Consider the following 26,042-nt stretch of genomic DNA (forward strand, 5'->3'; position numbering starts at 1 on the left):
ATCTAAATGACATTTTTTCCCCACAGAAAAGCTGTAATTTTACTTTTTTTGTATGTGTGACTAATCTGTCCGAGTCCATGATTTCTTTTCTGCAACGTATAATACGAAGGCTTATTTTTCAAAGCAAAACGATATTTTCAAAATTTTGCCCCCATCCCCACTTTAAGATGAGGCACGTTTTAGTGACAGATCACTTGAGATGTTTTTATAATCAGCTTGTCTAATAATTCGTATAGCCTTAAGCATGCAAAACCTTTGAAAACTAAAACGGTATAGGAATTCTAATAGCCAGGAACAAATATCAATTTTTATTCATTCCAAAGAATGAGTTGCTGACAGCATTTCAGAGAGCACCACCATGAGACTATAGTGTTTTATTTAGTATTACAACGTGGCCAGTTAGTGTGACAAGGGAAACCTACTTTGGTACCCAAGGAATGGCTGGTTGTGATGATGGGTGGAAGTCAAGATGCTGATGCCTAATGTCTATTCTAGCATTTCCATGTTAACTTTGAAGGTGGGGAAGGAAATAGCACCACTGCCGACTGTAATCTAAGGAACTGTTCACCAATCTCACTCCAAAGCAGTACAAAATAGAAAAAGCTAAAAGTCCTAACACATTCCCATTTTCCAGGAAATCCTGTGTCATCTATTAAGAGGGAGGAATCCTGCTCCCGTTCCCTCAGGTCCTTGTCACGTTAGCTTTTTGATAGCTTCAATCCACTCTGAACGCTCAGCCTTGCTGCTGGCCTGGATATAATAGTGTGTGTCATCCTTAGTAATCACTTTGAAGAGATTTCCCTGGACATTCCCTTTAACCCCTAGGCAGGAAGAAAAAAAACATCAGCGAGTGAACATCCATGTCTGCTTTCAGCTGGGAGTAGCTGAAAGTCAACTGAGACACAGACAAAAACACATATCATGAAGTATTTCTTAGTACAAATGTGTACGGTTAGGAAATCCCACCAGATGTGTGCTTTCCTCTATTCCTCCGGTCCATCCCCTCTCCCTCACCTGTGCCTTAAGGCCTGCCAGTGCTATGTCTGGACGTTCTTGGAAGCCCTCTTGGCCTGCCCCCTATGCAAACCACAGGTCTACAGTCTAACTCACATCAAAGAGTCCAGTATGTTTATGTTAAAACCAGACACAGATGTGGGATTTGACTTGAATTGTTTAACTTCTTTGAACCTCAATCTCTACATCCGTAAGTTAAGAAGAATACTATCCTCTTACCTCAACTGTCTATTGTGAAATTAGTGTGCTAATAGTGTGTTGTCAATCCTTAAGCACTACTGTAAGCTACTGTTCTTAGGTGGAAGCCTATGGGCCAGTAAGCACAGAAAAGGATGGGAAAGAATATTAAAGACAAGGGTCATTTAGTTGTGTTGTTAACACACTAAGAACACCCCACTTGCCCTTTCTCTAATTGGCTTCAAAGCTCACACTATTCATCGTCTCGCTGAGAAAGCCCATCAGCCCTCACAGCTTAGCCCTTCATCAGCAGAGTGTTAACTGAGAGCACAGGAGGGAGGCCCCCGAGATCAGGCCAGGGCCAAAGTTGCCCCTTACCAGTGGGAACGCCATTATCCTCCAGAGCAGATACGAGTGAACCACGAAGAGAAAACCCACCCACTGGCCGGTTCTCTTCCTGCAAAGGAAAGGAGACCTGATTAGGAACTGTGTGAAGGCACAAAAAAGAAGAGTCACCCTCTCATCTATAACCACCCGCAGTTAGCCTGCTAAAGTAGTCTGTGAGAGTCATTTGTAACAGCAGTTGAGGCTGAACTTGGACATCACATGGCAAGTTGTCTGCACCAGCGAGGAAGTCTGGGCTTCTTCATTCCACAGCCAGCTGCATAGTGCCCCTCTCCTCCCTGTCCCTCGGCCCTCCCTGTGGTCTAGCAGGGTCCCGGGGTGGGGGGCTCTTTCAACCTCCTTCAGTTTCTCAGCTTAGGGTGGGGTTCCTGACTGAAGCTCAGCAAGGGAGGAACATCCATTCTTATTTCAAAAAACAGATGAATACATCTACCAAGACAAGGCTGAACAGGCTGACTAAAAGGACATTTTTATTTTCTTCTGATTGGAATTAGATCAAACCCAGCATGCAGTAATACTTATTATCTGAAACTCAAGAATTATGGCTTAAATATTAAATGGGAAAAGAAACCTTTCAAAACGTTGGTGGGGACATGAGGTTGAGGGGGCAGAATGCATGGACTCTTTGGGTGGAAAGGGGTGAAAAGAGACTAGAAAGCACCAGTTAGGAGTCTCTTTATCAGCCCACCTCACCTTCCCTAGGCACACAGCCAGCTTTGGAGAAACTGAAAGACGCTTTTCCTCTCAAAACAATGTAGATCCACTGAGCAGGATCCACTGAGCAGGCAACAATGTGATGAAAGAAAGGAGTGATCAGACTGCGAGGGGTTAGCTAGCACTGTGGAAGGAAAGGCATAGTGGGTGGGAGTTATGGTAGGGATGCTGGGAGGAAGGGCGGAGGTGAAGCCAGCTGCCTGCTCTGCTCTGGAGAGACGTGTCTGGGAGCATGACAAGGCACTCACTTTGGAAGGGTCGTAGTAATGCAGAAAAGCCGGGTCCTTCCTCAGAACAAAGCGCCGCACCTTCCAGTTTTTCCTCTTGTGCCCCTGAGGCAAAGAGAGGGTGCAAGGCTCATCGGTGACAGCTCTCAGTCACTTCCTCCCACCTCCGTGCCTCCAGTGCGGAACCTCGAACCTCCCAGCCAGCCTGCTCCAACGAACAACTTTCTCAAAAGAGCCTGGAGACCTGGGGATTGCAGTGACGTGTCATGGGCTTCACGGCTCAGTGACACTTCACCAACAGCACTGTCACCTTTAGCCTAGTTGACACAGCCAAAGAGGGTCAGCACTGAAAGAAAGGGGGAGCACTGCCTGGACACCACTCAGGGCACACGGAGGACAGGGAGGTCACAGGTTTCAACTGGACCAAGAACTCACAGGCAAACTTGAACCCAAGGGTACCAAATTTTAAGCGTCAACTTAGTCCGAAAACAAACCTACACCTACAGGTATATATATGTGCACTTATATACAGTGAAAACCACTTTGGCATTCTGCATCAGAAAAAGAGTAAGGCGTAGTAAACAAACTTATGGTTACCAAAGGGGAAAGGGGGTGGGGGAGGGATAAATTAGGAGTTGGGGATTAGCAGATACAAACTATTATATATAAAACAGATAAACAACAAGGTCCTACTGTATAGCACAGGGAACTATATTCAATATCCTGTAATAAACCACAATGGAAAAGAATAGGAAAAAGAATATGTATATATATATATTTATAACTGAATCACTTTTCTGGACACCAAAAACTAACACAATCTTGTAAATCAACTCTACTGCAAAAAAAAAAAAAAAAGAGTAAGAAACAATCAATTATATGTTTAAATCTAAGCGTGGAAGATACTGCCGTGCGTGTGATTGTGGCTTCACCCCTAGATCACAAAGCTTCCTTAGCCCTCTAGCCTGGAGCACCCCAAGTCCCTCCCACAGCCTCCTCCTCTCCCAGGACCTCACTACCTCCCCTCACCAGACTCCCTTCAGGCCCAGCAGAAGCAGAGCCCTTGGAATAAACAGGCAGTTACGTGGACGGTAAGCAATCTAAGAGCAGAAGGGGATCCTGATACACAAGAAGCAGGTGACAATGACAACGAGTGCTCCAAGAAGATGCGAACGGTGCTGAGCAGCGTTGTACAGACGCACACATTCACGTGGCGTGTCAGGAGCGCACAGACACAAGAGGTGTGTAGGAGATTGGCTTACACCTCAGGTGCCGGGACGCGGCAGCTTGGTTTGCAGACACAGGTGGACATGCCGCAGGTGTGACTGTGACCCGGCTGTCCCCGCTTAACGTGGCCGCTCTCCCAACATGGTAGGAGCAGTGGCCATGGTCAGTTTTTAAACACGGAGATTACACTGTAGAATTTCACCTTCAACCTACCGAAGTAGGTGGAGAAAATACTTCTCAAGGGGGCAGGCAGAGTCCCACAAAAGCAGGCAGAGACCCCAGGAAGCCTCAGGGAGCCGAAAGCCAGCAAAGGCAAAATGCCAACCAGTAGGCAATGCCCTTCCAGACAAATAAGTGAACTGGGCAGTGACAGAGGCATTGTTTTCTAATGCTGTGATAACTACTTGTGTGCACTTTTCCTGGAACGCCCCCTTGTCTGGGGCTCGTGTATGTGCGAGTGGACACGTGCATGCCCCTTGATTTGCTCCCGGTGGCTACCACTGGACCCTGACTTTAGCAGGTTCTGCTGATAATTAGTGCCCCTGGCAGTCTCAGCCCTTCCTGCCCTTTGTGGGGATTCCTGCCTCCCCCGAGCTTGAGAACTGCCCATCTGCTCCCCCCTCCAAGGCGGCCATACCTGTTTGGTCAGATAGCCTTGCTTTACCACTGTGCCACTTAACTCCACGGTGCTGAGACTGATTTCTTCCTTGGAGCTTATCTTCCTCTTGGAGCTCTCAGCCTAGCGGGAAGGAGAGAGCAAGAACTCTGTCACCGAAAGGTCCTAGTTCTAGGCTGTGGAGGCTACCGCGGGGGAAAAGAAAAGCCTCCATACAGAAAACCCACTCCACCTGGGGTGAAGCTGTTCCCCCAGCCTTGGCCTCTCACCCGTGACTGTGGACCCCCGCCACCCCCCGTTGCCTCTTCCTCTCTCTGCCCCTGTGGCAACAGGAACCCACTCCTTAACTTACAAAAGTGTACAGGGCCATGGAGTCATCCAGGAACTGCTCAGCCAGATCCCCAGAGCGAATGGCTCCCGTGCTTCGGGTGCCTACCGGCCTAAGGAAGTTCTCCTCCATGAGCATGGAGGCCAGGGTCACAGCCTCCAGACGGCTGGCTGCAAAGTTGTTGGAGATGAGCCAGTCCACCAGGGAGGAGCCTGCATCAGGGCAAGGGCAGCGCCCGTCAGACGACAGGCTCCAGGCCAGCTTCCTCAGGGTGCTTGGCTGTGACCTCATTGACGCTGACCTCTTGGGCAGCCTGGTATAGCCTTGGGGCTCTGCCCTAGAGCAGACCGAAGGCCCCACCTGCTGCTCAGAGCTGTGGCCGCACTCACATGTGGCCATCTCAGGCCAGCCCCTTGGCTGGCAGGCAGCTCTGGCCTCAACACAAGCCGGTCAAGCACACTGAGTCCCGGATCACCAAGCCCCAGGTTTCCAGTGCCTGGCCCAGCCCCCGAGAGGGGAGGCTCACCTATGAAGGTCTTTTTGTAGGTACTTCCCTGCTCCATGTTGGGGCTTGGCCGGATTCCGCTGCTGCTGTCGTGCATCTTGTCCACAATGCGACTACACGGAAGGAAGGCAAAGGAGAGGGACCCTTGTCACACTAACAGGTATGAGGGAGGGTCCAAGAGTCGTTGCTAAGGGTATAAAGCACATGGCACATGGAATGATACACATCGCAAAAAAAGGGGTATTCCATTATGCATCAGAATTTGAGAGGTAGGATTTGGGGACGTTTCTTTTTCTTCTTGCTCATCTAAATGTTCTAATATTTCTAGACTAGACAGGTATTACTTTTGTAGTAGAACTAATGAGCTGTGGCTTTTAATTTAGAAACAAAAGAATGTTCAGTAATGATTCTCTATGATCTACTGCATAAAGTTCAAACTCCTCCAGCTACTTCTCAAAGTCACCCATCACTTGAACCCACACCCATCTGCCACTGGTCCTCCTTGCACTCACCATGGTTCAGCCGCACCCTAGATGCACAATCAAGATCCCAGAGCCTGGTATGAAGCTTTTTGGTAGTTTTGCTGCCTGGAAGGTTAGGGGGTATTTCCTGCAGATGGGCTGATGTAAGAGATTCCATGATGGGAACTCCTTTCATCCGTCCCTACTTTATAGTATCACCTCCACTACTGTTTTCCTTCTGTTCTGTGGGATGATTCCTGTCACCAATGGAAGATCTTTTCTCATTCTCTGTTTATGTACTTGGGCTGGAAAGCCCCTGAGATGAGACTTTGTTTATTCTCATTTGCATCTCCTGAGCACCTAGAGCAATGTATGGCATGCAGTAGGCACTCAATAACTGTTTCTTGAATGAATGAATAAATGAATGAATGGGTGAATGGATAAAGAATCCCACAGAGCGAGAATGCAACCGCTACCAGAACACATCGTTCTTGCCCCCAGGCTGCAAACAAGACTAATGACTTGGGTGAGCAGAGATTCCTGGGGAGCTGTCACATAGCCCTGAGCACCCTGGCTGAAACTGAAGAGAGGGTGTCAAGACACTGAGGGGGGCAGGAGCAGCAGAGGCCCCAAGAGGTTCCCAGGGCAGGTAGGTAGGGCCACTCCCAGGCAGAGAAAACAATGTAAACAGGACAGTGACAGCGAAAGGCCCTGAAGCACAATGGTGGTACCAGTCAGGCCAGGGTAACAGCCACAGGCCGCTCCCCCCGCCAAACCCCACCCCAACCCTGCATCCCCGCTGCACACAGACAGAAGAGTCTGCAGCCAAGCCAGGTAGGGCAAGGGCAGGGCCCAGGCACTCACTGCAGGCTGATGTGAGGGGGCAGCTTGAAGGAGTTCTTCAATATGTGGAGCTGTTGGACCTTCCCCGGCTGCCCCGCATGAATAGCTCCTGTTATCTCAAAGGCCCAGGCGTCCCTCTCCTCTCGAGAACAGGCCTCCAGGAAGTACTCCGTGGATGTTTGAGTCTTCAGCTTAATGAGGAGCTGTGGGAAGACAGCCAGTCAGACCAAGCAGGCAAGAGAATGCTGGCTGGGCAGCTAAAATGACAGAACCGAGGCGAATCTGGGAGGCCACGTGGTCCAGTGACTGCCAAGTGCCCAACCACTCAACCACACCCCAGCTGGTGGTCTTTAAAAGATTTGCTTGTACACCTCCAGTGACGGGGAGCTCACCACCTTTCCCCTTTGGACAGACTCATTAGCATAGGGTCTGCTTCCTGGGCACTTGGTCTCTCTGCTCCTGATTCTGCCTTCTAGAACCACATAGATTGAGCTCACCTCCTATGACAGCCCCTGTGCTGAAGTGGGAAATGCACAGGCTTCCAGGTCAGACTGATATGGATACTTAGCTATGGACGTTTGGGCACGTTAAAGGACCCACTGACTCTCAGTTCCTTCACCTGTCATATGAGGCTATTAATGCCTACCTTGAAGGAACTGTTAGTTCTGCTCCTTTTCATCCTCTTTCTAATCGGGTCTAATCATCCCAAGTCTTTCACACGTTCCTCATATGATACTGTTTAAACTTTCTCAACCAGTTTATGCCCTGCTAAATGTTCTGCAGTTGGTTCAACATTCTCATAAAATATGACCCTCGGAATGGAACAAACTGCTCCAGGGAAGGTCTGGGGGTATAAGGCAGCACGGGCTTGAGGTCTCATTAGCAGTGGCATCTTCAGGGCTTGATGCTCTGTACAGTCAGCTGAGAGTCTTTTTCAGGTGGGCCACATCTCCTCCATCTTTTAAATGGGCATTTAGGGGTTTTTTTCAGACATTGTGAGATTTTGCATTTTGATCCTACTAAATGTCATCTGAGTAGACTGGGCTCACAACTTCTGTTGGAAAACAGAGGGATTCCGTCTCATTCAGGTTCTGTTTTCCAATGTATTAGCTCCCACCTTGCTTTGCTTGCAAACTTCATCAATTCCTTCACCTAAACAGCAAAAATGGATAAGACAAGGTGGGCTCACGGTCCCAAAGAGTACCATGAAGCCGTTCCTCCAAGTTAACATGGATTCACTCATCAACATCGTGGAAGGATGAGTTCAACCAGCACCCTGTCAGTCTGTAGTTTGCCATTTTAATGAAAAGATCACAGGAGAGATTATAAAGTTCCACATGAAATCCAGACACACTTTTTTATAGCTTCCCTAATTAAAAATAAATTAACCACACACACACACACACACACACACAGATGATACACTTTATAACTTGTTCTTAGTGAACCTACTGACTCCTCTTGGCTTATTCCCCCTCAAGTAGTCATGAACTGGCAGATGACAACTTTCTCTGTTTGAGAATTTTACGTAGAATTAGCAAGAAGTTCACAGCTCCAGCTAGCAACTTGTCTCCTTTTTTGAAACACAGAACAAAGTTTTCCTATCACCAGCCTGTTCTACCAGCACTTCTGCTCTCCACTGTTCCTTAAAGACTATGAAGTGGTATCAGGTCAACAAGTTAACCTATAGGGGAGGAGGAGTCAAGATGGAGTAGGAAGAGGTGGAGTTCGCGTCTCCTCACAACTAGGGCCCCTACCAGGAACTGGTCAGGGACCTTGGAAACCTAAAGGGACGGGAGGAATCCCCGAGCAACCGGGTAGGATGTTGGGGGGAAGGGGAAGGGGAGGAAAAGTGGAGGCGGGATGGGACTGGCACCCCTGAGGGGTGGCTGGGGGAAGGGAGGGGTTCCCAAGATTGGAGGAGCCCACCCATGGAGCAGGGATTAGCAGGGATGGGGAGAGACCTTTGGGGTATTGGGGGATCGGAGGGGAATGAGGCTAGTGTCTCCCCTGCCTGCTCAAGCCCCAGAGAGCCTGCTGGGGCCCTGGACCTAAACCTCAGTCCTCTGGGACCCCCTCCAGCCATGCTGCACCTAAGCTCCGCCCCCCACCAAGGCCTTTTCCAGGCTTCTTTTTTTTTTGGCTGTTGTTGTGGTTCTGTTTTTGCCTTGTGGTTGTTTCATTTATATTTTTATTTTTCCTAATACATTTTTAATTTTTCTAATTTTATTTTATTTTTTATTACTGTTTTTTTTTTTTTTTTTTTTTTTTTTTTGCCTGCACTGCGCGGCTTGAGGGATCTTGATTCCCAGGTGAGGGGTTGGGCCTGAGCTCCTGTGGTGGAAGCACTAAGCCCAAACCGCTGGACTAACAGAGAACCTAAGACTCCAGGGAATATTAATCGTTGTGAGATCTCCTGTAGGTCCTCATCTTGGCACCAAGACCCAGCTCTATCCAACTGCCTGCAAACTCCAGTACTGGATGCCTCAGGCCAAACAAACAGTAAGACAGGAACACAGCCCCACCCATCAAAAAAAAAAATGAGACAACAAAAAAATATGTTACAGACGAAGGAGCAAGGTAAAAACCTACAAGACCAAATAAATGAAGAGGAAATAGGCAACTTACGTGAAAAAGAATTCAGAGTAATGATAGTAAAGATGATCTGAAATCTCGGAAATCCAATGGAGCCACAGATTGAGAAAATACAAGAAATGTTTAACAAGGACCTAAAAGAACTAAAGACCAAACAAACAGTGATGAACAACACAATAACTGAAATGAAAAATACACTAGAAGGAATCAATAGAAGAATAACTGAAGCAGAATGAATAAATGAACTGGAAGATAAAATGGCAAAAATAACTGCTGAGGAGCAGAATACAGAAAAACGAATGAAAAGAAGTGAGGACAGTCTCAGAGACCTCTGGGACAACATTAAACGCACCAACATACAAATTATAGGGGTACCAGAAGAAGAGAAAGAGAAAGGGTCTGAGAAAATATTTGAAGAGATTATAGTCAAAAACTTCCTTAACATGGGAAAGGAAATAGCCACCCAAGTTCAGGAAGTGCAGACAGTCCCATACAGGATAAACCCAAGGAGAAACACACCAAGACACATATTACTCAAACTAACAAAAATTAAATTCAAAGAAAAAATATTAAAAGCAGCAAGGGAAAAGCAACAAATAACATACAAGGGAATCCCCATAAGGTTATCATTGGATTTTTCAGCAGAAACTCTGCAGGCCAGAAGGGAGTGGCAGGATATATTTAAAGTGATGAAAGGGAAAAACCTACAACCAAGATTACTCTACCCAGCAAGGATCTTATTCAGATTCGACAGAAAAATCAAAAGCTTTACAGACAAGCAAAAGCAAAGAGAATTCAGCACCACCAATCCAGCTTTACAGCAAAGGAACTTCTCTAGGAGGGAAACACAAGAGAAGAAAGAGACCCACAAAAACAAACCCAAAGCAATTAAGAAAATGGTAATAGGAACATACGTATCAATAATTACCTTGAATGTAAATGGATTAAATGCTCCAACCAAAAGACACAGACTGGCTGAATGGATACAAAAACAAGACCCATACATAGGCTGTCTACAAGAGACCCACTTCAGACCTACGGACACATACAGACTGAAAGTGAGGGGATGGAAAAAGATATACCATGCAAATGGAAATCAAAAGAAAGCTGGAGTAGCAATACTCATATCAGATAAAATAGACTTTAAAATAAAGACTGTTACAAGAGATAAGGAAGGACACTACATGATGATCAAGGGATCAATCCAAGAAGATATCACAACTGTAAATATTTATGCACCCAACATAGGAGCACCTCAATACATAGGGCAAATGCTAACAGCCATAAAAGGGGAAATCAACAGTAGCACAATAATAGTGGGGGACTTTAACACTTCACTTACACCAATGGACAGATCATCCAGACAGAAAATAAATAAGGAAACACAAGCTTTAAATGACACAATAGACCAGATAGATTTAATTGATATTTATAGGACATTCCACTCAAAAGTGGCAAAATACACTTTCTTCTCAAGTACACATGGAACATTCTCCAAGATAGATCACATCCTGGGTCACAAATCAAGCCTCGGAAAATTTAAGAAAACTGAAATCATATCAAGCATCTTTTCTGACCACAACGCTATGAGATTAGAAGTCAATTACAGGAAAAATACTGCAAAAAACACAAACACATGGAGGCTAAACAATACACTACTAAATAACCAAGAGATCACTGAAGAAGTCAAAGAGGAAATAAAAAAATACATAGAAACAAATGACAATGAAAACACAACAACCCAAAACCTATGGGATGCAGCAAAAGCAGTTCTAAGAGGGAAGTTTATAGCAATTCAATCTCACCTCAGGAAATAAGAAAAATCTCAAATAAACAATCTAACAATTTAACAATATAACAATATAACAATCTAAACAATCTAACCTTACACCTAAAGCAACTAGAGAGAGAAGAACAAAAAAAACCCCAACGTAGTAGAAGGAAAGAAATCATAAAGATCAGAGCAGAAGTAAATGAAATAGAAACGAAGAAAACTATAGCAAAGATCAAAAAAGTTGGTTCTTTGAGAAGATAAACAAAATAGATAAACCTTTAGCCAGACTCATCAAGAAAAAAAAGTGAGAGGTTTCAAATCAACAAAATTAGAAATGAAAAAGGAGAAATTACAACTGACACCACAGAAATACAAAGGATCATAAAAGACTACTACAAGCAACTATATGCCAATAATATAGACAACCTGGAAGACATGGAGAAATTCTTGGAAAGGTACAACTTTACAAGATTGAACCAGGAAGAATTAGAAAATATAAACAGACCAATCACAAGTAATGAAACTGAAACTGTAATTAAAAAATCGCCCAGCAAATAAAAGTCCAGGACCAGATGGCTTCACAGACTAATTCTATCAAACATTTAGAGAACAGCTAACACCTCTACTTCTCAAACTCTTCCAAAAAATTGTAGAGGGAGGAACACTCCCAAACTTGTTCTACGAGGCCACCATCACCCTGATACCGAAAAGAGATAAAGATACCATACACAAAAAAGAAAATTACAGACCAATATCACTGATGAATATAGATGCAAAAATCCTCAACAAAATTCTAGCAAACAGAAACCAACAACACATTAAAAGGATCATACACCATGATCAAGAGGGATTTATCCCAGGGATGCAAGGATTCTTCAATATATGCAAATCAATCAATGTGATACACCATATTAACAAATTAAAGAATAAAAACCATAGGATCATCTCAATAGATGCAGAAAAAGCTTTTGACAAAATTCAACAACCATTTATGATAAACTCTCCAGAAAGTGGGCATAGAGGGAACCTACCTCAACATAATAAAGGCCATATATGACAAACCCACAGCAAACATCATTCTCAATGGAGAAAAACTGAAAGCATTTCCCCTAGGATCAGGAACAAGACAAGGCTGTCCACTCTCGCCACTCTTATTCAACATAGTTTTGGAAGTCCCAGCCATGGCAATCAGAGAAGAAAAAGAAATAAAAGGAATACAAATTGGAAAAGAAGAAGTAAAACCATCACTGTTTGCAGATGACATGATACTATACATAGAAAATCCTAATGATGCCACCAGAAAACGACTAGAGCTAATCAATGAATTTGGTAGAGTAGCAGGATACAAAATTAATGCACAGAAATCTCTTGCATTCCTAAACACTAACAATGAAAGATCAGAAAGAGAAATTAAGGAAACAATCCCATTTACCATTGCAACAAAAAGAATAAAATACCTAGGAATAAACCTACCTAACAACTCAAAAGACTTGTACTCAGAAAACTATAAAACACTGATGAAAGAAATCAAAGATGACACAAACAGATGCAAAGACATACTGTGTTCTTGGATTGGAAGAATCAATATTGTGAAAATGACAATACTACCTAAAGCAATCTACAGATTCAATGTGATCCCTATCAAATTACCAGTGACATTTTTCACAGAATTAGAACAAAAAATTTTACAGTTTGTTTGGAAACACAAAAGAACTCGAATAGCCAAAGCAATCTTGAGAAAGAAAAACAGAGCTGGAGGAATCAGGCTCCCCAACTTCAGACTATACTACAAAGCTACAGTAATCAAGACAGTGTGGTACTGGCACAAAAACAGAAATATAGATCAATGGTACAGGATAGAAAGCCCAGAGATAAACCCACGCACCTAAGGTCAACTAATCTATGAAAAGGAGGCAAGAAAATACAATGGAGAAAAGACAGTCTCTTTGCTGGGAAAACTGGACAGCTACATGAAAAAGAATGAAATTAGAACCCTACCTAACACCATACACAAAAATAAACTCAAAATGGATTAAAGACCTAAATGTAAGGCTGGGCACTATAAAACTCTTAGAGGAAAACATAGGAAAAACACTCTTTGACATAAATCACAGCAAGACCTTTTTTGACCCAGTTCCTAGAGTAATGAAAATAAAAACAAAAATAAACAAATGGGACCTAATTAAACTTAAAAGCTTTTGCACAGCAAAGGAAACCATAAATAAGATGAAAAGACAACCCTCAGAATGGGAGAAAATATTTGCAAATGAAGCAACTGACAAAGGATTAATCTCCAAAATATACAAACAGCTCATGCAGCTCAATATCAAAAAAACAAAGAACCCAATCCAAAAATGGGCAGAAGACCTAAACAGAGATTTCTCCAAAGAAGACATACAGATGGCCAAGAGGCAAATGAAAAATGCTCAACATCACTAATTATTAGAGAAATGCAAATCAAAACTGCAATGAGGTATCACCTCACACTGGTCAGAATGGCCATCATCAGAAAATCTACAAACAGTAAATGTTGGAGAGGGTGTGGAGAAAAGGGAACCCTCTTGCACTGTTGGTGGGAATGTAAATTGATACAGCCACTATGGAGAACAGTATGGAGGTTCCTTAAAAAACTAAAAATAGAACTACCACATGACTCAGCAATCCCACTGCTGGGCTTATACCCCAAGAAAACCATAATTCAAAAAGACACATGTACCCCAATGTGTATTACAGCACTATTTTTTTTTTTAAATATTTCCTCTTTTTTATTTATTTATTTATTTATTTATTTATTTATTTATTTATTTATTGGCTGTGTTGGGTCTTCAGTTCGTGTGAGGGTTTCTCTAGTTACGGCAAGTGGGGGCCACTCTTCATCGCGGTGCGGGGACCGCTCTTCATCGCGGTGCGCGGGCCTTTCACTATCGCGGCCCCTCCCGTTGCGGGGCACAGGCTCCAGACGCGCAGGCTCAGTAGTTGTGGCTCACGGGCCCAGCCGCTCCGCGGCACGCGGGATCCTCCCAGACCAGGGCTCGAACCCGTGTCCCCTGCACTAGCAGGCAGATTCTCAACCACTGCGCCACCAGGGAAGCCCTTACAGCACTATTTATAATAGCCAGGACATGCAAGCAACCTAAATGTCCATCAACAGATGAATGGATAAAGAAGATGTGGTACATACATACAATGGAATATTACTCAGCCATAAAAAGGAACAAAATTGGGTCATTTGTAGAGATGTGGATAGACCTAGAGTCTGTCATACAGAGTGAAATAAGTCAGAAAGAGAAAAACAAATATCATATATTAACGCATATATGTGGAATCTAGAATAAAGACACAGACGTAGAGATCAGACATGTGGACACAGGGCGGGAAGGGGAGAGTGAGATGAACTGGGAGATTAGGATTGACATGTATGCACCACCATGTGTAAAATAGATAGCTATTGGGAACATACTATAAAGCACAGCAAGCTCAGCTCGGTGTTCTGTGACAACCTAGATGGGTGGGATGGGGGGTGGGTGGGAGAGAGGTCCAAGAGGGAGGGGATATATGTACACATATAGCTGATTCACTTCGTCATACAGCAGAAACTAACACAACACTGTAAAGCAACTATACTCCAATTTTTAAAAATTACCACCCCCCAAGAAAAAGTTAACCTACAAGTTCCAAGGTTTAATTTATTGAGACCCAGAGTCTTAAATGCACCTAGAAAACTAGGTTGTCTTCTTAAAACTGTCTCACTTATCTGTAAATCTTTCTTTTTTATTAAGCATTTATTCAACAAACATTTACTAAGCATCTGCTATGTGCCCAGACATTGTGTCTGGTCTGATGATCCTACAAGGAAGAAGATGCAGACCCAGGTCTTTCACCAGGCTCAGCGCTCCCCAGCAGTCCCATCCCACCCCCACGGAGAGCTATGCTGTCTCTTTTAATCAGTGGCATTTCCAGGTTTGCAGTGGAAATTACAGAATGACATTTCACTTTTGCAGCCTCTTAGGCTGGAATGATATTCTATGCCTCCCTCTCCCTTGCCCTCAACATCCAGTCAACGATGTCCTGTCAATGTTTCCTTCATAATGTTTCCTCATGTTCATCCCTTCTTTCTGCCTCATTTCATGCCTGATTATTTTAACAGCTCCTTTTGTTTTCTATTTGAGAAAAATTTTAAACTATAAAAGAGTACAAAACAAACACCAGTAAACCCATTACCCAGAACTCACTGTCATTAATATTTTCTTATACTTAGAAGATTCATCAATTTGTCTAGAAGAGCCAAAGAAGAAAAACATGATAAGAAAGAAGAAAATGGTAAGATCTCTTCTTTATGGAACTAGTTATCTTATTAGGAACTGAGCTTAGGTCCTCATTTTGGTCTTCCTAAGAGAGTTTTCACCAGCCCCTTCTCTCAGTCAAGACCTTCAATGGCTCCCTATTGCCTGTACCTGGCCCCAGCCAATCTCCCACCACTCCTTCAGTGAACATACCCTTTGGCCACAGTGGCCACCCTCATCTCCGAATTTATCCCTAACTGTCCCTTCACTTTTACCCAAGACCTTCTACCTGCCTGGAACCTCTGCCTCTTTCCTCTTTCAGATCTTTGCCCAAACCTCTATCCCTCTCACAGCTGTACCTGAGCAGACAGCCTATGATGGCGTTTTCCTCCCCTTCAGCAATACAGTGTTCTCTGCGGCTAATAATGTTTGTACCAACATTTGGAACTCTGAATGTTTTTCTGTTAATCACTTGCTTTCATAATAAGATCATTAACTGAAAGAAGCAATCTTACCATTTTCTTCCCTGACACCTCCAAGCCCAGCAAATTTCTTGGCACTTAACGGGCCCTCAGTAAATGATTAATTCAGATTCTTTTTTGATGGTAGAGTTGAAGCTGCCCCGGTCTTTTGGAACACGTACCCCTCGGGGGATGAAAGTCATCCTATTGAACCCCAAGTAGCAGTAATTATTCACATGTATGTGGTGTCTCCTAGCCTACAAGGTGTTTTGACCCACCATTACCTTCATGATCCTCATCACAGCCGTGAGACAGAGTCAGGTGTCATTATTTTATCCCATTTTATAGATGAGGGACTAAGGCTCGAAGAGATGCAGTTACTTGCCCAAGGTCACATGCCTGGTACGTGATGCAGCCAGGATTTGAGTCTAGGTTTTTCAGTAACTCAGCTCTTCCCATGACCCACACCACCTTCACCAAAGAGGCCAGAGACGGGAGGGTCCGGGGAGTGGGAGGGAGGAGCTGGGAAGCGGGGGCCTTCACTTACTGGTCGGTTTTCATACTCCAGGCAGGGGCAGGTAATGGTGCAGCCATCCAGAAGGATGCAGCCCTTGGGAGGGATCACTTTCCGACCCCCCTCGAGCTTGTAGTACAGCAGCGTGTTCTGCCGAAGGATGAACCATCGCACCTTCCAGTTGTGGACAACGTGACCCTGAGGACAGACAGGAGAACCCTGAGGTGAGGTGGCCGAGGGGACAACGTGGTGTCCAGGGAGAGGTGGCCCATGGCCCAGGTGACCAGACTGTGCCATGGGATCAACTCTCCAATAAGGGGACGGCATTATCTCTCTTTTTTAGCTTAATGTTATTTTTTTACTTTGAAATAGTTTCAATTCAGAGAAAAGCCGAAGAAAATTATAAACGTTTTTACAAAAGCGTTTAAGAGTTAGTTTTTAACGTGATGAAGCTCCAATCACTTCTCAGTATTTTATGGTGTAACTCCTACCAAAAAATAAAAAGGGTATTTCCAACATAACCACAATACAATCATCAACGTTAGGAAATTTACATGACTATATTATTTTCATCTGTTCCACAAACTCCATTCAAGTTTCACCAATTACCCCAATAATGTCCTTAATAGCCAAAGGATCCAGTTCAGAATCATATGTTTTATTTTCATTTTCATGAAGAAAGCATGAGCTTTGGATCTCTTTGTCATCTCTTTTGAGTATGTAACAAAGACCTTTGGCATTGACTTTCTAGTTCCCATCTGTTCTTTTTTTTTGGTTATAAGCCTTGAAAGAAACTGCAAAGTCAACAGAAGAAAAGATCCTGCTACTAGGAGACAGCCATTGTTAACATTTTGTATTTCCTTCCAGTCTTTTTCCCTTTTAGTTTTTACTTTCTAGTTTTTTTAAAAATCAGGATATTACATATATGAGTTTTATTTTCTAGTTTTTCTTTTGCTGACTTTGCCAAGCATCTTCTCACACCATTAAATTTCTTTAAAACATGTCTTTTAATGACCACTAGGTGGATGCATCATTTCCTTGTCCATCTCCTGTTGTTTGAAACTGAGGTTGTTTCTTTTCTTCACTATTATAAACAACTCTGCAATGAATATCCTTGCACATAAATTTTGATCTGCATCTCTTAATTTTTTTTCCTTAGGATATATTCCAAAAAAAGAATATTGCTACTTGAAGGATGTGGGCAATTTGTAAAGTTGAAGCCACAAATTGTTAAGGACCCTAACATTTTTACCTAGCCTGCTGTGACAGGCCTAAAAGGCAGGGGAGTTTGGGGGGCTCTCAGGTGGGTCATGGAGCCAGTGGACAGGACAGTCAGGTGAAGGCAGAGAGTCCGTTTCTAGAACAGAACAGCGGATGGGAGAATGTCTGCTGAAGAATCAGAATGAAATGATTGTGTACACGCTCATGAAAGTGACTTTCTTGGCATGTTTCCCAGAGCAGAGCCCAATTAGGGCTGGATTCTAACCAAGAGAGATGCACTTTATCTGAATCAGAGACTGTCCCCGATTCACTGGTTTCCTGACCCAGCATTTATTAATTTCAAAGGCCCCTTCAGTTCTCACATCTGTGGTGCTGCAATTCTGTTCCACGCTCAGCGTGCGTGTACTGACTGTGTTAGGGAACCGAAAATTGTCGAAGGAGTTGACTGTGTGAGCACTGGTCTACACCTGACCACACAGCCCAGACTCAAGTCCCCTCGCCCAACAATCCCTGCAGAGGGGGTCCTGGCGCAGCATTAGCAGTAAAGGCAGTTGCTGGCACACAGGTGTGGCTCTGGCATGGGGGCCGGTGTGAGGCGGAGGAGGGGAGGGGGCAAAATAGTCTTAAACCTTAAAACATAGGTGTTCTGAGCTGAATTATCCCCCCCTCCCCATTCATATGTCGAAGCCCTAACCCCCTACTACCTTAGAATGTGACTGTATTTGGAGACAGGGCCTTTAAAGGGGTGATTAGGTTAAATAAGGCCATTAGATGGGCCTTAATCCAATCTGACTGGGGTCTTCATGAGGAGAGGAAATTTGGACACGCAGATGTCAGGGGGGTATGCACACAGAGGAAAGGCCATGTGAGCACACAGCAAGAGATGCCACGTACAAGCCGAGGAGAGAGGTCTCAGAGGAAACCAAACCTGCCAACAGCTTGACCTTAGACTCCGACCTCCAGAACTGTGAGACAATAAATCTCTGTTGTTTAGGTGGTCCTGTCTGTGGTAGTTATAGCAGCCCTAATAAACTAAAACAACCGGAAAGGAGAAAGGGGCCTGGAGATGTTAGGGAGAGAAGTGTAACCAACAGAAGTTGAGCAGAACAAACCAATAGAGATAGGGCTACGTTTCCTGGACAAAATGCTACACTTCGCAGAATCGATGGCAGGAAGGAACAGGGAGGTGGCCGGGTTGCTGCCAGCCCTGTGCATGGGGCACTGATGCATGTTTGGCAGCCACCAAGGTGGCAGGATAGTGGTGGAAGGACAGGTTCTTCTGACACCCAGTCCCCAGAGTTACCAGGGACAAGTGGCAAACAGTGTCGGCAGTGACGTTTCCACAAGAAACGTCTGGTGGTGCTGTTGGATATTTTTGTCTGGCTGCATCATCTCTGGCTGTATGGTACCTGGCCCTCCCAAATATTCCTGAGTTATTTGATATTTATTATTCTCTCTGAAATCCCTTCTGTTGAAACTTGCTAGAGTGGACCATGTTATGAGCAGCTAAGAATCCAGACTGACAGCAAAGGAGAGCAATCCAAGAAAGGCTGATGAGATACAATCTACTATGTAGGTAGAAAACTCAGAGCAGCTGGTGACTTCACTGTGGCCAGAGGGGAGTCCCTGAAGACATTTAAGCAGAAGGATGACAAGCGTAGGTGTTCATGTTAAAAAGATCAACCGACCACACCGGGGCAGAACAGCTGAGTAAGGTCGGCCAGACCGGAGCGGCCAGCTCAGCTGGAGGTTACTGTAATAATCCACAAAATGGGAAGGAAAGCCCCATTATCCCTGCTTCTCAAATAAGCTTCGCCATAATCAGAGGGCGTAAGGGACTCATCCAAAATCAGCAGGCAAATGGTGTCAGAGGCCAAAAATACAGTAGTATAAACTGAAAAAGAACCCAGGCTTCCCTTCACCTGGGAATCTTCCTCCCTCTCCAGGCTCCTTGTCTGTAAGTGGCTGACTGGGACCAGAGGCCAGCTGGACCATGAATGGCTTAGAGCCCCCTTAGGGGGAAGGAGGAGAGTCCATAAGCTGGGATGTAACCCTAGGACTGGGCTTAAGAAGCACAGAATGGGAATTCCCTGGTGGTGCAGTAGTTAAGAATCCGCCTGCCAATGCAGGAGACACAGGTTCGAGCCCTGGTCTGGGAAGATCCCACATGCCGCGGAGCAACTAAGCCCGTGCGCCACAACTACTGAGCCTGTGCTCTAGAGCCCACGAGCCACAACTGCTGAGCCCACGTGCCACAACTACTGAAGCCCGCGTACCTAGAGCCCGTGCTCCGCAACAAAGAGAAGCCACCACAATAAGAAGCCCGCGCACCGCAATGAAGAGTAGCCCCCACTAGCTGCTCTCTGCAACTAGAGAAAGCCGGCGCACAGCAACAAAGACCCAACGCAGCCAAAAATAAAAATAAAATAAATAAATTAATTTAAAAAAAAGAAGCACAGAATGTTACAGCTGGAGGACCCTTTGAAAAAGCCTATACTATACTCCCTAACTTTAATGATGAGGAAACTGAGGCCCAGAAAGGTCTTGCCCAAGACCCTATAACCCCAAAGAAGCAGAGATAGTATTTGTTGTGGGTTGAATTATGTCCCCCCAAAAGATACATTGAAGTCTTAACCCCAGGGAACTGTGAATGTGATCTTATTTGGAAATAGGGTCTTTGCAGATGTAATCAGGTTAAGATGAAGTCATACTACATTAGGGTGGCCCTAAGAACACTAATATGATTGGTGTCCTTATATGAAGAGGAAAATTTGGACACTGAAAGACACACAGGGAGAAGATAGTCATGTGATGATGGAGGCAGAGATAGAATGATGCATCTACAAGTCAAGGAACAGCAAGGAGTGCCTGTGTGAGATAACAGAAAATGCAATATATTGCTCTCTGCCCCCGGTTCTTGGTACAGATCTCCTGAACCCCCTGTAATTTCCTGGGTGACAGGAGTATCTTTTGTGCTAATGAAGCAACTCTGGGTGGGCTCCTGAGTGAGGGCTGGTCACTGGAAAGACCACACCATGATTAGAAGCTTGGAATATTCAGCGCCCCCCTCCCATTCTCTTGAGAAAAGAGAAGGGCTGAAAATGGAGTTAACAATCTATCATGCTTACGTGATGACGCCTCCGTAAGATCCCAGAAATATGGGATTTGGAGAGTTTCCAGGTTGGGGGACACACAGGGGTGCTGGGAGAGTGGTACACTCGGAGAGGGCACAGAAGCTCTGGGCCCCTTCCCACATACCTTGCCCTACACATCTCTGCCATCTGGATGCTCATTTCTTTCCTTTATCACATTCTTTAATAAGCTGATAAACATAAGTTAAGTGTTTCCCTGGAACCTCTGATCTGTAGCCAGTTGGTCAGAGCACAGGTGACAACCGGGGCTTTTGACTGGTGTCTGAAGTGTGTGTGTGTGTTGGGGCATGGGGGAGGGCTGGGGAAGCAGTCTTGTAGGACTGAGCTCTTATGCTGTGGGATCTAACGCTGTCTCTGAGTAGATGGCGTCAGCACTGAGTTAAATTGTAGGACACACACCGGGTGTTGCAGAGAATTGCTTGGTGTAGGGAAAAACCTCCACACATTTGGTGACCAGAAGAGTCAGAAGTGAAGTGTTCTGTGTAAAAGTAAAGGAACCCCACAGGATAGAGAAACACAGAGTGGGGAAGAGCTAGGTTTTTCCTACACAGGAAGGAAAAATCTGCGTGTTTCCTTTACAGCCTGCGAATACAAGAAACAAAAGCGACAAGGAAGGATTCTCCCCTGCAGGTTTCAGAGGGAGTATGGCCCTGCGAACACCTTGATTTGAGACCTTTAGCTTTCGAAACTTCTTCTAGCCTTCTTGCTTTTTTCTTCCAAGCAAATTTTTTCCTTACTCATACCATTTATATTTTTACTCTTTGGATTATAATATTATAAACATTTTTAACATCTGCATAACTGTAATTCACTTGTAATCATTTGTTTATTTGGGGGGACATATAGGTAGTTTCCAGTTTTTTCACTACAGAAATAACACTTTGCTCCTAAAGCTTGTATGGCATTTCCTGGGGATAGAGTCCTACAAATGAAATTTCTAGGCCAAAGCGTGTTGACACTGCCATGTCATTTTCTGAGTGTTGTTTCTGAGGTACGAGCCAGGCAGCAATGCCTGATTCAGTGCTTCAGCTGCTTCTTAAAGCACAAGCAGTCCTACCCACACAGATCCGCCTTCCTTCCCCCTCACCCTCCTTGTAAAGCCAGGCCAAGTGAGCACTCTGCATTTCTGTCGGGAGCTTTGCTTCTTTCTTGTCTGGGCTGGATTAAGAGCCAAATCCATCATGCCCCTGCCCGTCTCCTGCTTTGCCCTCACTGGTGATGACTGTTCTGTACTCTGGGTTTCCAGCTTGGGCCCTGCCCCACTTCTGGACCGTAAACCCCCCCCTGAATCTGTGGAATCCCACCGTCACAGCCCTGCACCTCCTCCAGTGGCCACGGGGGCTGCTGCTGCCATCCAGGAGGAGAGGGGAAATGAGGGAGAGGGAAAGCCCGACTGATCAGTAGGCAGGGGCTGTTAGCAGGGGCAGGGGCCCCATCCCTGCCTTGTAGGAAAGGGTGTGGCTTCCGCTTGCCTCAGGGTCAGGCTCCAGCTCCAAACTCTTGTCTTTGGGTTTGGCTGGAATGTGCTTTAGGTATTTCAGCCAAGGCCCTCGGTGGGCTTTTGGGGCCAGACCTGGTTGACTGTCCTCACTTCCCTGTACCCTGTACTCCCTTAGCTGCCACCCTGGAATGGGTGGCCCATCCGGAAGAGAACTCACATCCTCCCTTCCCTCCAGCCCTCCCCTGACTCTGCGTGGTGGTGGTGTTGGTGGGGAATCATATAAGGTAACCCCCAGGAACAAGGGGACGCCCCAAAGGGCCCCTCTGCACGGGCTTGTCCTCAACAGGCCCCTACCAGGGCTCGGCTATCCCAGCAATCAACAATGCCCACCAAAACCCCCTGCCCAAACCCCTCTCCCTCTCACCTTATAAGCTGCAGGAAAAGTTCCCCATAGGTGGTGTCTCTAAGGTGCAGCTGCCTCCACAAACTGTGAGCGACCAACCTATCACTTTAATCCCAGTGGCATGAAACAGGCGTGGAATTTTGTACCTGCTTGTATCCACTCTGACCCTTGATCCGGCACAGCCTCCTACACCTCCTCCTGCTTACAGTTTTGAGCAAACAACACACCCGCCCTCCTATGTCAAATAATGTGTAAAATAACATGGCTGCATTTCCTATTGAACAGAAAGTGACTTTGAGACCTCAGGGTTGATCTGGTGGCCAGGGGAGGCCGAATCCCTTCACCCCTCTTCATCCATCCCCCTCCCAAAGCTGTAAACTCAGAAGAGCCAAAAGGCTCATCCCCAGATTTTATGCTCTGCTGTTAGGGTTAGCATAAATGTTTAGTGTGAACATCAATGTTAAAAGAACTTTTAAAAATCTAATTTCCTCTTGCAGCTGCATTTTCATTCATGTTCTACCTTGATCCTATATGTTGAGTTTTTGTGTGGACTCTTGCTTGCTGTGGGAAAGGCCACACGGGGTGATGTGGAAGAAACGAGGATGGAGGTGCCAGTCCCGGCTGTTATTAGCCCTGGGGCTCTGGGCAAGCGATCTCATCTTTCTACCCCTGTTTCCTCATCTGTAATACAGGAATAACAATACCCACCCTGCAGTGGGGCAGAAAACGGTTTGGAGTCAGCCTGAGTGGGTTTGATCCTGTTTCATCACCCACTAGCCCAGATCCTGAGCTACTTAACCTCTTTGAGCTTCGTTTTCCCCTTGAAGAAAGCGGGGGGGCGGGTAATGTGGGACCACCAACCTGTCGGACTGTTGGGAGGATGAAAGGAGACAACGTCCAGGACTGGTGCACTGTAGGGGCTTAAGAAACATAAGCTTCCTCCTCGCTCACGGGTTATTGTGAAGAATATAGGAGACGATGCATTAACTGGACGGGAGCTGGGGACTACCGAACACACTTTCGTTGTTTTAATACATCATATTTAAATCCTATACGCTTCGTATTTTAGTAAGTTGTTTTAACTAAGCTGTCCACTACGAGTAGCCGCCCCCTGCACCCCACACGCCCTAGCCAAGCGGGATTCTCCTCCTCGCCTGTGCCCTGGCCCCTCTTTTCTATCTAAAGCTCACCCCCAACCACCGTCCACTCGGCTCTCCCCACTACACGCGCCTCCTCCCAGCGTGGCCCCAGGCCGCCCGATCGTGGCTCAGGTGAGCCGGCGCCCGCCGCGGGCCCGCCCCGGGCCGTGTCCGGAGAGGCTCCGTTGCGCTCACCCTCTTGACGAGGAAGCCCTCCTTGAGCACGCCGTCCTCCATGTCGCCGCCGACGCGCCCTCCTCGGTGCGCCGTCCCGCGCCTCCCGCTCCTCCGCGCGCAGCTCGGCGCGCGCTGCGCCCAGGAAGCGCCTCTGATCCGGCGCCGGCGCCGCCCCGCTGGCCCGCGCCCAGAGCCCGAGGCCGCGGGGCCTCCCGGGCAGGAAGTCAGTCCTGGACGGGATTCCTGACGTGGTCTCCCCGCAGAAGGTGTCCTAGGGTCCGTGGTTAGTCCTCAGGGGAGTCCCGCCCCCGTGTCGCCTCCCGGAGCCTCCCCCGCCCGGGCTTTCTCCATCCAGGTTCCCCCAGTGCGCTCTGCCCCTCTGACTCTTCCCGTCTTTGCCCATCTTCCTCCACTCCCAGCCTTAACCAGGTACTTGCCTGGCACTTAGTATATTGCCGTTGACTAATACTTAACGGAATTAAGCTGAACCGAAAGGATTTCAAAGATTTGGGGTCATTCCTGAGCTCCATGGAAATGGGGGTGGGAGAGTGGATGAGTTGGAACCAGGCTGGGAACTTTATCCTGGTCTCTGGTGGGGGCAGAGGGAAGTTCCCATTAGCAAGGTCACAGGTTTAAGGAAGCAGGCACAGTCTGTCCCCAAAATACACCTCTCCCCTCAAAAGGTTAGAGCTGAAGTTTCCATCATTAGGGGCAAAAGTTAAGGGAGTGCCAAGGAACTCAGTAACAAGATAAATAATATTTTAATGCAATGTTTTAAAATATGTTAAATATTTTTAAAAATTTTAGTAAAAATTAATGCAAAAAAAAAAAATCCATGATGAACAAAATGTCACAAATTTAAGTGAGGGCTGGATGGATGGACAACAAGCCATATTGGCGCCCGAAACAAAAGGAAGCATCAGTAAAACTGATCCTGTCTGGTAGTCCTTAGGAGAAGGTCAGTTTATTCATTGTTTGCCCCGCAGTGTGAAGGGCCCTGTTAGGACTGTTCACCAAGAAGGGGAAAGGCCCCAGATGCCTAAAAAGGAAGAGAAAGCTCTAGATTGGGAGATGGTGCCCCTGGCTGCCTTTCAGAACCAGCCTGGAGCCCACTCCCAAACCACAACGGGCTCCTGTGCCCTGGAAATGGCCCATTTCAGCCTTCTGCACAAACCGACCTTCGGATCTCAGAGGAGTCCAAAAGCAATGGGGCTTCCACTCCATTGCAGACTGAACATCGACTCAGCACCTTCTAAAGCCAGGCCTGTATTGGGTGCTGGGTTCTATTTAATGCACAACATGCCATGAGGTGAGTTTATTATCCCATTCTTTCCAGCTAAGGAAACTGAAACTTGAAGCAGTTAAATAACTTGCCCAAGGTCACACAAACTTGGATTTTAACCCCAGGGCAGCGTGAACACATTTGTTTCTCATGTCAAGAGCTGGGAAGAGGAGGAAAGGATAATCGGAGCTGTGAAAACTTGCTAGGCTCAAACCCAGGACATGAGAGACTGGAATGGGAAATTCTTATCCTCTTTGGTTCTAACTATGGTCTGTTATTCTCCTTCTTCCTCTCGGATGCTGGGGGGCAGCCAGTTGGCACAGAGGCAGTTTGGCCTTACCCAGACACAACCTTCTGAGGCTTAGAAGAGATGGCATTTTCTTTGGCAAGAGGGGTTCCTGAATGAGTTCACAGAAATGTGAAAGGGAGAAAGATTGGTCCTCTATCCTGGCAGCATCCCTATTAGGAGGGAGCTAAGGCCTCTGCCTACTTAGAACCTGCTTCCTGTCCTAGGGAAGCCCCTGGTCCAGCCCACCCCGAGTCTGACTCACTGGACACAGGGCATGAGTCACACTCCCTCTTCCCCTGGCTGTGGTGGCTGAGCCACCAGTCTACCAGGGAAATACACTAACATCAACCAGACTCAACCACAGTGAAGAGGATGGAGACAGAGGAAGCAGACAGACAGTGGGGAACAGCTTGAGACTGGGGGAAGGAAGCAGGGAAGGGAAGGAAACTCAGGACCAAGGAACTTGTCTTGTTCTTCCAGAGAGACACCTCCCATCTCCCTTTCAGGGCCAGAGGCTGATGTGGAAGGGATTCTGACTCTCTCAAAAGGGCCAGCTGATGTCAGAACGTGTAAGCTGTAGAGAACTATCAGGTCAGTATTTGGGTGTAGGTGATTCACAGTCTGATGTGAAATTTTACCATTAGAGAGTCACTTCTTTAGCTATGGCTAAGAATCCCATTTACTATACTTACACTAAAAAAGGATAAATCATGAAGCCTTATTCACAATGAATACCTTGACCCAGTGAGTTTGTTAGAATCACAGAATCAGAATTTAATTCTTAAATCATCTAA

The 26,042-nt window shown here is 45.9% G+C and overlaps 1 protein-coding gene across 1 annotated transcript; it reads right to left on the reverse strand.

The window, feature by feature from the left end:
* Positions 1 to 357: 357 nt before the first annotated feature.
* Positions 358 to 23,845, reverse strand: PLEK2 (pleckstrin 2). The gene is made up of 9 exons (XM_007184325.3): positions 23,696 to 23,845; positions 16,178 to 16,342; positions 6,539 to 6,720; positions 5,235 to 5,326; positions 4,733 to 4,920; positions 4,402 to 4,503; positions 2,559 to 2,642; positions 1,570 to 1,648; positions 358 to 821 (listed from the first exon to the last, which is right to left on the reverse strand). Exons 1-9 carry the CDS (start codon positions 23,735 to 23,737, stop codon positions 694 to 696), a joined length of 1,062 nt encoding a protein of 353 aa, XP_007184387.2. The 5' UTR covers positions 23,738 to 23,845; the 3' UTR covers positions 358 to 693.
* Positions 23,846 to 26,042: the final 2,197 nt, after the last annotated feature.

Source organism: Balaenoptera acutorostrata, chromosome 3, assembly GCF_949987535.1.
Source record: "Balaenoptera acutorostrata chromosome 3, mBalAcu1.1, whole genome shotgun sequence".
In the NCBI taxonomy this organism is placed as follows: domain Eukaryota; kingdom Metazoa; phylum Chordata; class Mammalia; order Artiodactyla; family Balaenopteridae; genus Balaenoptera; species Balaenoptera acutorostrata.

Excerpts from the sequence above, each read along its gene's own strand:
- PLEK2 (XM_007184325.3), bottom strand. The coding sequence starts at position 23,737 with ATGGAGGACGGCGTGCTCAAGGAGGGCTTCCTCGTCAAGAGG. Across the intron at positions 6,721-16,177 it reads TGGAGTATGAAAACCGACCA|CTCCTCATTAAGCTGAAGAC; the intron begins GTAAGTGAAGGC and ends GTCTTCCCACAG. Across the intron at positions 2,643-4,401 it reads AAGGCTATCTGACCAAACAG|GGGCACAAGAGGAAAAACTG; the intron begins GTATGGCCGCCT and ends TCTTTGCCTCAG.